We start from the raw sequence: 13,916 nt of genomic DNA, 5'->3' as shown, positions 1-13,916 counted from the left end.
CTTATACTTAGCTCTTTGAAGCAAAGATCCATGTGGTTAACCCGCTGTTTTGTTGGATTTATCGGTTCATAAACTCTAGATGACAGCTAATTTGCTTCTTATATACCATCAAAATAACAGCTACCAACTGTTAGTGAACCATTCACTGGATTCAGTTGTGTTGAATCAGCAGAACATTTAAAACATTGCAGGTCATGGCCCTTGTGGACTGGAGTTGGCCACTTCTGCACTATACATTTCCTATTTCTTTCAAGTCTTATGTGAGAAATACAAAAACATTTGTTTAATTACCGACACCAAAAAGCAACAATTTTTTGCCTTTGTATTAGACTTTTATTAGTTGTTTTAATGAGTTAACATATGGTAAACAAGTCATTAGTGTTCAGCTGTCATGTTGTGCAAGTCTACGATACTTGCTCAACAGATCGCATGTGAATGTCTCCAATCTAAAACAGAAAAGTACATAAAAGTACATATTTATTCTTCTGTAAAACAGGACAGAAAACAATATAACGTTTGGCACCAAGAAAAATAAATAACCTGCACATGAGGAGGAGCAGTAAGGACGTACACAACAGCATTAGCGACGTCTATTGCTTCCAGAGCCTATAAAAGAAAAAGAGTCAGTTTCTGATATAACATTCCCAAGAATAAATCAAGTTTAAAACACGGTCTTACACGAGTAATTGTTCTACCTTATAATTGGAGTAAACCGATGCAGCTTTCTCTGCGTTCTGGCTGTAGAGCCGCGGAGCAAACTCTGTCTCCACTAAACCTGGGGAAATACACTACAAAAAGACAACAGATGTGAGGATTTAATTCAATTCAATTCAATTCAAAGATACTTTATTGATCCCCGAGGGGGAAATTAGAATTCCAGTACAACCCATCCAAACATACATCATGACACAAGACAAGGGGGGGACAGGTCACCGAGGCTCACAGGCGCTGCCCTTGCTAGATGAGAAAAGAGGCCACATTAGGTAAGTAGGGGGAATAAAAATCATATTTCACACTTTATCCTTAGCAGGATACAGTTTGAGATTGCAAAAAACCTCAGCACAAAGAAGCAACACATATACAAAACAACATCATGCTGGGATCGGTGAAGGCGGTCTAAGTGGGTGCATATGTTTATCTTGAGCATGTGTGTGTGTGTGTGTGAGTAAGTCCATGAAGCACCGTCACAGAAGCCATTGTCCTTGATGGTACATTGGAATGTTCATCAACCGGCCACAAAGATGTCCTCAGGGAAGGGAGGGGGCAGAGGGAGCAGAGCGTCATGTTTACATAACTTCCAGGAGAAGTTGAAGATAGCCAGCCATCAAGGCCGTGCAGGGGAGCCAGATTCAGAAAAACAATAATTATTTGGGTTAGGCTGACTCTTAATTTTCCGTCAGCATTGAGAGTCTCGCTGGTGCTTCTCAAAGGCAAATCCAAACAGCCAAATTCCTGGTCTTTCTGCCAGATCCGAGCGAACAACTTTCTCCAAGATTTATCCCCTTTCACCCCTGAGTCCAGGAACCGCAACCTGCCTGCGATCCTGTGTAAGGATCACATCCAGTCTGCGATTCAGCTCACCTAACCTCTCAGTCTGAGTGCTGATCGCCCTGAAGATCCCATCACACATGCCAGGCAGCCTCACAATTGCCAGAACAGCTGCTGACATTGTCCGAATTTCTCGATATGCCAGGTAACCACTGACTCCAAAAAGCAGAAATCCTGATATCAAACATCCAATTATATACACATCTTCCACATCCTCGACTGACATTATCGACAAACACACAATCCTCCACTTCTGCCAGGAGTCCATTGTGTATCCAGAGAAAAACGTCCCGTCCGGACAACTTGGGCTCTCCTTCACCCTGTCTTCTCCTCGAGAAAATTTGATCAATTGCATTGAGAGACCAGCTGACCAAATCCATAACTCAGAATTTGGAAGATATGCAAAAAGAGGCTCCAAAAAGAAGACAAGACACAGAGCTGAAGCAGGGCAGATATGGGAGGGGTTCGGGAGACAGAGAAAAAGCGTCCTCCTCCACCGAGAGCAGAAAGAAAAAGTTTACAGCACATGGTCTGTTTGTTATATCATCGCTGGCGTTCGGAGGGTGTGAGCAATTCTTTAAAATCCACACGGGCAGCAACGAAGCCTTACTGTGGCTCTGATGTGGGTCTTGGCCTCCCGCAACTCCTGTCGCAGGCCCTCGGTCAGGGCGGTCACGGCATACTTGGTTCCAGTATAGAAATGGATATCAGCGTTGGGAATAATACGGTGTCCGCACATGCTGCAACAGAAGACGGAACCTTAATTCGAACTGAATTTTTGGCATCTGATAAAAATAAGCTGTTAAACTACGATGCCTTGGAAAGTAGCCACAACCCTTAAATATTTCCAGTTTTTTTTAACACTGTAAACGCAAACTTCAATGTGTTTTATTAGGATTTAATGTGATAGACCAGCACCAAGAGAGACAAAACTGTAAAGCAGGAAAATGATACATGGTTGTTGAACCTTCTAAGAAATAAAAATCTGAAAAGTGTGGCTCGCATTTATACTCAGCTTCCTTTACTCTGATAACCGGTAATACAATCCAGAGCAACTACTTGCTTTCAGAAGTCGCATAATTAGTAAATCCAACTGTGTAAAATTTAATCTCAGTATAGATCCAGCTGTTCTGAGAAGCCCTCAGAGGTTTAGTGGACAAACAGCATCATGAACAGCATCATGTGAAAATGGAAAGAATATGGTAGAACAACTATTAGTCAGACACTCCACAAATCTAGCTTTTGTATAAAAGTGGCAAGAAGAAAACATTTTTTTAAAGAAAACCATAAGAAGTCCTATTTGCAGTTTCTCACAAATTTTAAAGGGGGGGGTGCTCTGTTCAGATGGGACATAAATGGCACTTTTGGAGCTCTGCACGAATACTCATTTATAGCACAAAACTAACGCGATCCTCACTCTAAACAAGTTATTCCCATGTTTATACATAATTGTGGCAGCCCCATGCTGCAAGGACGCTTTCCTTTAGGAGGAACAGGGTAGCTGCTAAAAGGTAATGGGAGGAAGGATGGAGCTCAATACAAGGCAATACTGGAAGAAAACCAGTAAGAGGTAGCAAGAGAACTAAGAATGTAGAAATTTTACCATAAAGGGACAACAACTCTAAACATATAGTCAGAGCTACAATGACATAGTTCAAAGCTCATACATTCAAAATCCAGATTAAAATCCAATTGAGAATCTCTGGCAAAACATGAAATTTAATGTACAAAGATTCCTGTCTAATTAAGGTAGAGCTATTTTGCAAGAACCGTGGGAATTTTAAGACTTTCAGCTGCACTGGCAGTAAAAGGGGCTTCTACAAAGTATTAAGTAAAAGCTAACCTGTTTAAGTTGATGATGTGCCCATCGTCAATATTCCTTTCCTTCATTGACTGGTACGCTTCACGTGTGCAAATGCTGAGAGCCAGAATATTAACCTGCAACATCACAAAAACAATTATAAAATGACATGTGGAATAATCTGCCAAGATCATCCAAACTTCACATTAGAACTGAATCAGAATCGTTTTTACATCGAGCATGTTCTTCCAGCCACTGGTTTTGCCGCTCAGCAGAGGCTCAGGGTGAGCCAGGCCGGCGTTGTTGATACACACGTCCACACCATTGTGCTCCTCCTTGATGGCTGAGAACATGGACTGGATCTCCTCCACGTTGGTCAGGTCACACTTGAAAGGAATCAACACACCAGCGTAGCTTGCACTCTGACACTCTGCAGCCAGGTTCTGAAATCAAATTATGTTTAATGTTTTAGTGCAAGAAAACTGTTCTTTATCTCAGCAATTTCACTAATGTCATCATTACTTACTGGGACAAGAGCAAATCTCTAAATCAGTTAAATTATATCAAATCTAGGCAAGTTTCTCTGGCAGGCTGAATTGCTTCTTTGCTTGTCATTTAATATTTTTTTACACCCATGCCCTACTTTGGCTATTAACCACCCAGGAACAGCATCATCTTTTGCCTCCCCTTGTCCAGAGTTTCTACCCTTCTTTCAATCTAAGGCATTGAAAATGCATTTCTGTGTGTTTTCAAAAACATAAACACTTTGTTACTCTTACTTGAGTCATTGTTTTTGCACAACTACTTTGTACTTCAATTTGAGTAACATTATTTTTAAGTAATGGTACTCTTACTTAGGTAATGTCGTTTGCCCCTCCACCTACGTCTAGGTTAGGTTTACTCAGTTTAAGGATTTTATATTTTGAACTAAAAACAATCAAATGCAGTTCTTAAAAAACTGAATGAGTCTTGTTAAGCATCATGGCCACGTTTTATTACACGGGGGAAAGCAACGCCCGTGTAATGAACATACAAAAGATCTGTAGAAAAGTTGGTTGGGGAGAAACGGATAGCTTTAGTTACACATATCAATAACCACAACTGCCCAAGAAATTGCAGCCTAGATTTACTGTTTTCTTCTTATGGTACATTTTATATTTTAGTTATATCAAATACAGAAAAGTCAGATAAAAACAACTCTCCAGTTTTTACTAACATTACTTAATGTAACAAGCCTACCAGACCAAGCTCTCCTTTCATTGGGTACAAGCAGATTTTAGAACTGGCGATAAATACAGTCACATGAAAGTCTTGTGATGCAGCTCATGTCTAATTTAAAATGTGATCCTCAAATTAAAAATATTTTCATGCAAATTGTTCTCAGCGGGGTTTAAGGCAAATGCGGGAAATCTGTAAACGGACCTGTTCGTTTTATTGGACCACAGGAGGAAGTTAGGCGTTTCTGCTTTATTTACGATCCAGCTAACAGGTCCATTCTGCTGCTTATGTAAGCCTCACCTTCACTTAGATTACAATGACTAACACTGTTAGCTCTGAAAAGTGTTGCCATAAAGTTTAACTTGAGAACAAACCTGTATCTTGTCCACGTCCCTTGCGCAGCCCACCACCTTCATGCCGAACCGGACCAGCTCTTTAGCTATAGCTGCTCCGATCCCGACCGAAGCTCCGGTCACCAGAGCCACTCTGCCCGTCCAGCGGTCCATCACAGCTTCGCACCCGAACTTTCGTCTGCTAAGAAAGGCCAACAGAAAGCGTGTGGCAAGTCAGCAAGGGGACCGCTGAGTTTCTATAGTTACGAAGCCGTGAACGCAGCACGCTGGAGGTGACGCAATACGTTACTTCGGTGCGTAAAGCAGAAACAGAGGGAACGTTTATGTTCGGCATGGAAAAAAACACGTTATGTAATCCGTATTTTATAATTATGACTTTATTGCTTAGTTATTTCTATGTGAGATGGTACCTCATTTTTTTATTTCTAATAAACATTTTTATGTCATACTGGCGTATGTGATCGATATCCAGTAATAGTGCATTATTTAACATCTCCTCATAATTAAAAGAAACAATTTATTTTCTTCACAGTGGCTAGTAGCTAGTACCTCATCATTACGAGATCGGATGACATAATTATGACTCAGCAATCTGATAATGACTGGACACTATTTCATCATAATATAGATCCAAATTCCTTGTTTTTCATAATTTATTAAATCAAAGCTTCCACTAAAACTATAGAAAACCAAAATAAATTTAAAATAGATCTCCCATCTCCTATCCCATTATCAGGACCAGAATTGTGGTTAAAAGTTCAAGGTATTTAGACATTGTCGACATAAAAATAGTTTTACACTGCAAACATTATTTAGACATTTGTGCTTATATTAAATCCAAGCTTAGTCAATACCTAAACTGTGGGAATATAAATCTGAGATGGCATCTCATAATTATCCGCTTGCATGACATATTCTTAGGACTTCTACTGGTTATTTTTATCATAACTTTCAAGTGAGCAATAATTATGACTGAGAAATGAGATTACATTATTTATCTGCTAGAATATTCTTCTACAATATAGAACAGGGATGGGCAACTGGCAGCTCCCGGCCTATGCCCTCACTCAAATAATAATAAAAATGTAAAGAAATATGGAATGCCAGTGGCACAGTTGGTAGCACCAGCCCGTTGATGCTGATTAGCCCACAGTCCTTTAGTTGTAAAGTGACATTATGAAATAAATGGTCATGGGGAAAAAATCACCCTTATAAAATAAAAACTGGCTTTTTGAAATAAAAGCTGCCTTTTAAAAAAATGACATTTTGAAATAAAAAAAAAATCTGTTAGAATTACATAAAAATAGCCTCAGCAATCATTTCAATTATGGGGTAAAATAGTTTATAAGAAAATTCTTTAATATTTTAGCGCTGTTTTTCAATGGAAAATTAAATCTATTTCATAATAATAAGCTGAGGATTTAAAATGCCTTAAATTATTTCACAATTTCACTGTCACACTATATGTTTATCTATTATATATTGATGTAGACACTTATTCCATTATGTTTCATTTATTTATTTAATTTAAACATTTTCGTATAAAGAAATACCTCTGCGACATTGACTTAGTTGTAATTACATGACAGGCCACTAGATGGTGCCGCTAATGCATATTTATTTGGGTTTTCGTTACCAGTGAAAAAGACTGAACTCTGGACAATAATATTGCACGAAATCACATCTGTGACACTTTATTTGCTTATTACTGCTGCATGATGTGTACTTTTTTTGCACGCCAGTTTTGTGTTTATAGTGAGTTGAGCGGTTCTTCTAAGCTTTTAATTTGTTGACTGCGTGTTAACCTGCATATGACAAATAAACCATACCAATGCCATATAAGTGCTGTTTTTGTGAGCAGTTTGTCAAATGTGCTGCTGTTCCAAAATGCACAGCTTTCTCAAGGTGATTAACAACTTTTGAGAGCGAACGCAAAAGTATAGCGTGGGGACGCAAAAGGAAAAAAAAATTCCCCCATGTCCGCTCGCAGGCTCCGTAAGCCATGGCTAAAAGTGGAGGAAAAGAAAATGAAAGTTACGAATGTAACTACAGTTCTATGAATCCCGGATGACCGCCAGAGGCGGTGCTTCAAGCACTGAATGATCATTCTTGCGCATGCGCAGGTCGAGAAATCAATAACAACATGGTCACATGTGACCTACCGGTGGCTCACGTGAGTCTATATAGTCACATGACACCGGGAGCCCAGTCCTGACAATCTTCTCGCGAGCACGCAGAGACCGAGGGACCGAGCGTTCTGGCGGTCATCCGGGATTCATAGAACCGTAGTTACATTCGTAACTTTCGTTCTATTTCATTCAATTCAATTCAATTCAAAAATATTTTATTAATCCCAAAGGGAAATTAAATGTTATTATAGCTCATATTATGAAGGTTTCCTCAAAGAGCCATTGTAGATGCTGATGGCTGTGGGCAGGAAGGATCTCCTGTAGCGCTCTGTCTTACAGCAGATCTGAAGAAGCCTCTGACTGAAGACACTGTTGTTGTAGGACAGTCTCATGAAGAGGATGCTCAGGGTTCTCCATAATGTTCTTCATTTTATGAAGAATCCGTCTTTCCACAATGATCTTCAGAGGTTCCAGAGGAGTCCCCAGAACAGAGCCAGCCTTTTTTATCAGCTTGTTGAGCTTTTTTAAGTCCCTGGCTCTGATGCTCCTTCCCCAGCAGATGATGGCAGAAGAGATCACACTCTCCACAACAGACTTATAGAAGATATGCAGCATCTTGCTGCAAACACCAAAGGACCTAAGCTTCCTCAAGAAGTACAGTCTGCTCTGTCCCTTCTTGTAGATGGCTTCACAGTTGCATCTCCACTCTAGTCTATTGTCCAGGTGAACACCGAGGTATTTATACTCCTCCACCATCTCCACTTCTTCTCCCATGATAGAAATAGTTTTTGACTTATTCCTGTTTCTCTTAAAATCTACAATCATCTCCTTTGTTTTAGTCACGTTCAAAATGAGATGATTGTTTCCACACCATGCCACAAAGCGGTCCACGACCTTCCTGTACTCAGCTTCTTGTCCATCTCTGATCCACCCCACGACTGCAGAATCATCCGAGTATTTCTGCAGATGACAGGAGTCTGTCCCTACTGAGAAGCACTGGATGACACATACCAACAGGGTCCCGAGGCATCCCACGGCGACCCCAAGGAAGACAGCAACACCACTAACCTCACTGGGACGCAGAAGGCGGGTGCTCCAGTATTCCCTGCAGGCGATGCGGCGTGGCGACGTTCACCCTGTAAAACTTGGCAAAGGTGCTTGGCGCCGTCCAGGAAGCAGCGTCACAAATGGCCTCCAGAGGCACCCCGGTCATGGCAGCCCATGAGGTGGAGAGGCTCCTAGTGAAGTGATAGCGCACGCCGCCCGGCAGGGACTGATCCTGCAAGGAGTAAGCCACAGAGATCATCTCCACAATCCAATGTGCCAACCGCTGTCTAGAAAGGGCTTGACCCTTCCAAGAGCCAGCATAACAAATGAAGAGACAATCAGTCCGACGAATGGGTGCCGTGGAGCGGACATACGCCTCAAGCGCTCGGACAGGGCAAAGAGGCTCAGAGGGGGCACCAGGATTAAATCGGGAAAGCCGGAGCGGCAGCACACTGCCAGGCACTGCAGGAACCTTTGGCACAAAGGATGCATTAGTCCACAGTGTAACACCGGAGCCATCCGGGTTCCACCGACAACATGGTTCAGACACAGACAGAGCATGCAATTCCCTCACCCGTTTGGCAGAAACTATGACCAACAGGAAGGCGGTTTTCAGGGAGAGCCACTTGAGATCCGCCCTTGTAACGGGCTCAAAAGCTGGGGACTGAAGAGCCGCAAGCACTAGCGACAAATTCCACGTAGGGGCCACAGGGCGCCTGGGTGGACACAAGCGCCTGGCACCCTTCAGGAACAGCGCGACATCCCCATGCCGGCCAACAGAGCAACCACCAAACCCAACATGCCAACGGGAAATAATAATAATCATCTTTATTGGTCATTGCACATGTACATTACAACAAAATTTGTCCTCTGCATTTAACCCATCCCTTACAGGGAGCAGTGGGCTGCCATTGTGCGGCGCCCGGTGAGCATTTTGGGGCTAAGGGTCTTGCTCAGGGACCCAGAGTGGTAATCTGTGGGATATGAAACTACCCCTTGTGTCCCCTCTGGAACACAAACCTCCTGATCTAACCACTAGGCCACCACTCACCAATGGCTGCTACATACACCTTCAAGGTGGAAGGGGATCGCCCTAGAGCCAGCAACTCCTGAAGGACAGCAAATGGGAAACAGGACAACAAATAGGGTCCAGTCCCTTACCACGGCACCAGCCGGCGAAGACCGCTCACTTAGCACCATAGGCGGCCCGCGTGGACAGTGCCCATGCACCAGTCATGGTCTGTCCAATCCTGCCCCCCATAATGGGAGAAGGCAGAGCCTGCACCTGTAGAGGCCAAAGCCAGAGTTTCAGGCGGCTCGGATCGGGGTGGAGAATCCGGCCCCCCATGTGGGAGAGGAGGTCTCTCCTGGAGGGGAGGCGCATCGGCAAGCTGGAGCAGAGCCTGCGCAGCAGAGGAAACCAAGTCCTCCCTGGCCAAAAGGGGGCTACCAGCAGAAGCTCGTGCCTGTCCTGAAGAACCCTCAGAAGCGTCTGGGGGATCAGGGGAAACGGTCTCAGAGACCTGGACCTGGACCCCCCTTGGACCCCCCTTGGTGATTTATATGGAAGACAACCATGGTGTTGTCCGACCGAACCAACACATGTCGTCCCAGCAGCCCTGGAAAGAAAGCACGGAGCGCCAGGAATGCAGCCATCAGCTCCAGAACATTGATATGGACCCCGCACTGCCACGGGGACCACACCCCCTGAGCCGCACGGTCTTGCCAGGTCGCTCCCCAACCCTTGGAGGAAGTATCCGTATGGACGACTTCCCTCCGACACGGAAGGGGGCCGAGCGGGACACCCGCCATGATGTAGGACCCGCTCCGCCACTGGGACAGAGACTCTACGCACCGAGGCACATCCCGAAGCCGTCGGAGCCGGTGAGTACACCGGGAGGGGTCCAGGCTGACCCCGTTCAGCCACATCTGCAGGGGCCGCAATGAAAGAAGCCCCAGAGGCACCACGATGGATGCAGCAGTGAGAATGCCCAGAAGACGCAGCCACTCCACAAACCGAGGAGCCCTGCCAAGACGAAAGTTCGGAAGCATGGCCAGGATATCGCCAACGCGCCGAGGAGAAGGACAGGCGGTCATGGAACCAGAATCTAGAACCATGCCTGTTGGATGGGTGCGAGGACTTGTTATCACTCATGTAAAAACCTTGTGCTGCAAGGCACCTGCACTCCGCTTTGTATCATGCTCTGGTATGCAGCCCTCCTGTGTGTGGGATCACCGTTATCTATTTCACACACTAGGCTGAATCGCATCCCACGAGAACCAGCCTCCTTCCAGCCTCACACACACACACATACACCCTGTCTGAACTGTCTGTTGAACTGTGCATATAAATAAAGAGATAGGGTGTCAAAACTTTGTAGTTTGCACTGCAAAGTGGAATACCCTTGCTGCAAGTAAAACTGACTCTGTATCGTTCTTGCCTCTGAGTTGACTAATTAATACCTAACATTAACTTGGTCCTTCGTAGCCGGAGTAATTCAATAACCTTATTTCTCTTTGCTTTAACAGTGACTCTGGGATCCGTGGGGGAAGCCTGATGTCGAGCGAAGCACCGCTGCACAGCCTCCATTAGCCGGAGTGGCTGAAAGTCCCAGTGTGTGTGAATTCACACCTGGCCAGTGGGTTATCGACTTGCTCGGCGCGGGGTGACTCTCACAGGATCCAGAGAGTCACCAAGAAGTCAACTCCGAGGTGAGACAGTTTTAAAATACAGTTCATAAGAAAAGTACTTAAAAGTCATTGGTAGTGTGTCGCCGGTAAGGACACTGCATTGGGAAGGTTTTATTCCACCATGAAAGGAATAGTGACAAATTTGGTACCATCCCGCCGTTAAGGGGATTAAAGAAAACGACTGAAGATTATTCCCCTGCGAGGGAATAGAGTAAGCGCTATATAAATAAAAGAAGAAAAGTACTTAAAAGTCGTTGGTAGTGTGTCGCCGGTAATGACACTGCATTGGGAAGGTTTTATTCCACCGTGAAAGGAATAGTGATAAATTAAGGTAAGGCCCCGCCAGGAAGGTGGCCAAATAAAACGACTAAGGGTTATTCCCCTGCGAGGGAATAGAATAAGCGTTATAAAAGTAAAAAAAACGGAGTAAATTGAGCTCATAAAAAACACCAAGTTAACTTAGAAAAAATTACAAGGTACCTGAAACTAACTGTGTGACTGTGTTGTGTGTATATGGAGGACTAAGCATTTTAATAGAATCATAGCAGGATTCTGCTAGTCCTGTGTTTTCTTTTGCCCAGATTAAAACTACGTACTGGTGACTTTCGGGATTCAGGTCGGATTTCATTCCAGAAAATTAACACCGCTGCGAATTAGTCGCAGTAGAAGGGCGTGTTAATGTCCTCTCCATAAGTCTCATGTCACTGACCTTTTATCTGGGACATTCATAGTTTGAAGAAAAATAACAAAGAACAATGGGGAAGGGACAGAGCAAACGCTCTTATTTAACAGAAATATGTACACGATGGCATAAAAAATACGGATTTTCGGGTAACTTAATTATCACTGAAATCCTAAAACTACACGGGGATCTTAAACTGGAGATTATGCATTCAAAAGATTCAAGAGACAATAAAAAACCTTGCCAGATTATAATTTCAAAGGGGACCTTTCAGTCCCTGAGTGCACACAGTTGCTAAACAGATTAAAACAAAAAGATGAATTAAAAAAACAACAAGAGCAGCCTTTAACTGACATAACCATAATACTGAGGCCTAAAGAAAAGCACAGAAAAACAAAAACTTTCAGCTTAACTGAAAACAAATAAGGGGGGTGGACCGCCACCCATCCCAGTTTAGAATACCAAGGTAGCCCCAAATTATAATGGTGTTATACTACCAACATTCTTGATTCTCTCCTCTTTGAGAGAAGTTAAATTTCAGCTCTGTGAAACGACCTTGACAAAGAGATGCAGCTGCCTGAAAACAAAGATAAAACTTCTGCACACAGCAGAAGTCTGTCTCTGCTGAGAGCTCTGATAAAGATTGTAACTCTACCTCTGCATGTGTCAAACTCAAGGTCCGCGGGCCAAAACCGGGCCCCAGAAGTTTAGGGATTCTCTAGAAGTAGAACCTTTAATATGGTGATTGTGTGCTTGAATGTTATTTTGTCAATCAATAAGCAGTTTTGTCTACATTCTGCCACAATCTGCCTTTTGAAAATGTTTTGAATCTTGCTCTTTATGTATACAAAAAGAAAAATTGGCTAGTCTGCAGACACAAAATTAACCTGGATTGAAGCTCTAACTATGTTTATTTAATCTGAGATCCTTCCAAATGCAACAGTATATGTCAGTCTACATGAGATACTAACTTCACCTACTGGTATAATATAAAGATCTGATTGAATATGTGAAACAAACAATGATGAAAGTTTTTCAACAGGTGATGCTCATCCAGGAGGAAGACAGTGTTCCTAGGAAATGCAGCTCATTCATTAACAATCAGTTTTTCTCCTATAGGTGGAAGTTTTACTGACTAATCATAGGCTGGATCTATGAAACATTATGTGCACAGAACAAATGACCAAGGTTCTGACTGAATTATGAACCTCACTGACCTGACAATGATAACATGACACCTAACAGACAATACCTTTAAGGTGGACCCACTAAGACCACCTTCTTGGTGAATAAAAAACAAATTGAAGCATTCAAAACAGACCTAGTAGAAACAAAAGAGGTTATGAGGAAACAATGTGCATTTTAAGAATAATAGAAGTCAAATTATGTTCAAATTTTTGCAAATTAAATTACTCTGACAGAGAAATAAGTAAGTAGTGTGTGAATGGGAATGACTGATTTCATTGTAATGCATCTTTGAGGGACCTTAAAAGCGCTAATAAAGGTCTGATGTTCTGATGATCTTTGCCAAACTTATATCTTAATAAGGTTTCCAGAATCTTTTCCAAAAAATCATATAAAGATAGCAAAGGTTCTACCTGTATTGAAAATACTGATAACCATAAGAAAGTTCATAGACCCGTCTTCAATTTTTCACAATTCTTTTACAAACAGGGTATTTAAACTTTCATGTGGCCAAATGACTGTATTTGACTGTCTGTTTTTGTGAAATAAATGTCTGTTTCATGTTATGTAAAAATTAGAGTCCTCAACAGTACCATAATAATATTAGGTCAGTTCTCTATGGTAAAACAAAAAGATTTTAACAGATGTTTAGACTTTTTCCAGTCAGGTTCAAAATGATTGAATTAGACTCAAACTTAACACAAGATGAAATGAACCTTAACAGAATTACTGGACTGGACTGAAATAGAGAAAACTTGAGTTAATTGAAACAAACTTTAGTTACTTTAACTAAATACAAAGCTGACTGAAACTGTATGTTGTATCTATAAAACTGGGTAAGATAAACTAAGATTATAAGATATAATATGCCCTTAATTTTTTGTGTTCATCAGTGAGTGAGTTTTCATTTTTAATAAGAACTAAACCAAGCATTATTTAAAATAATAGCAACTACCAAAAATAGTAATCTCATTTTTAAATGTAATAAGGACTTACTTTATATTAAAAAAAGATAAAATAAAGTTCCCAATAAAATAACATATGATAAAAAAGAATAACAAGAATTTGGAAAAACAGAGGCTTTAAACCGCTGCAGGAACAGCACTGACAATGTCGAAAGTAGATCCTAATACAGAAATCTGGAAACTCTCTCTAGGGTGGGTGATCAAAGTACATCCAAAAACCCATTTGGCTGACAGCTACAGTGTTTAGCTGAAGAAAAACAAAGTCTAAAACACTCTGCCTTAAAAGCTGTCCCATCT

The 13,916-nt window shown here is 42.2% G+C and overlaps 1 protein-coding gene across 1 annotated transcript; it reads right to left on the bottom strand.

The window, feature by feature from the left end:
* Window positions 1–310: 310 nt before the first annotated feature.
* On the bottom strand, window positions 311–5,186 carry LOC124884265 (dehydrogenase/reductase SDR family member 11-like). The gene is made up of 7 exons (XM_047392090.1): window positions 4,942–5,186; window positions 3,583–3,792; window positions 3,392–3,486; window positions 2,159–2,288; window positions 696–788; window positions 541–606; window positions 311–446 (listed from the first exon to the last, which is right to left on the bottom strand). Exons 1-7 carry the CDS (start codon window positions 5,071–5,073, stop codon window positions 405–407), a joined length of 768 nt encoding a protein of 255 aa, XP_047248046.1. The 5' UTR covers window positions 5,074–5,186; the 3' UTR covers window positions 311–404.
* Between the last annotated feature and the right edge of the window lie 8,730 nt (window positions 5,187–13,916).

The sequence above is a fragment of the Girardinichthys multiradiatus genome, chromosome 18, assembly GCF_021462225.1.
Source record: "Girardinichthys multiradiatus isolate DD_20200921_A chromosome 18, DD_fGirMul_XY1, whole genome shotgun sequence".
Classification (NCBI taxonomy): domain Eukaryota; kingdom Metazoa; phylum Chordata; class Actinopteri; order Cyprinodontiformes; family Goodeidae; genus Girardinichthys; species Girardinichthys multiradiatus.
Note: the sequence above shows the minus strand (reverse complement) of the source record. Positions and strands in the feature narration are given on the sequence as shown.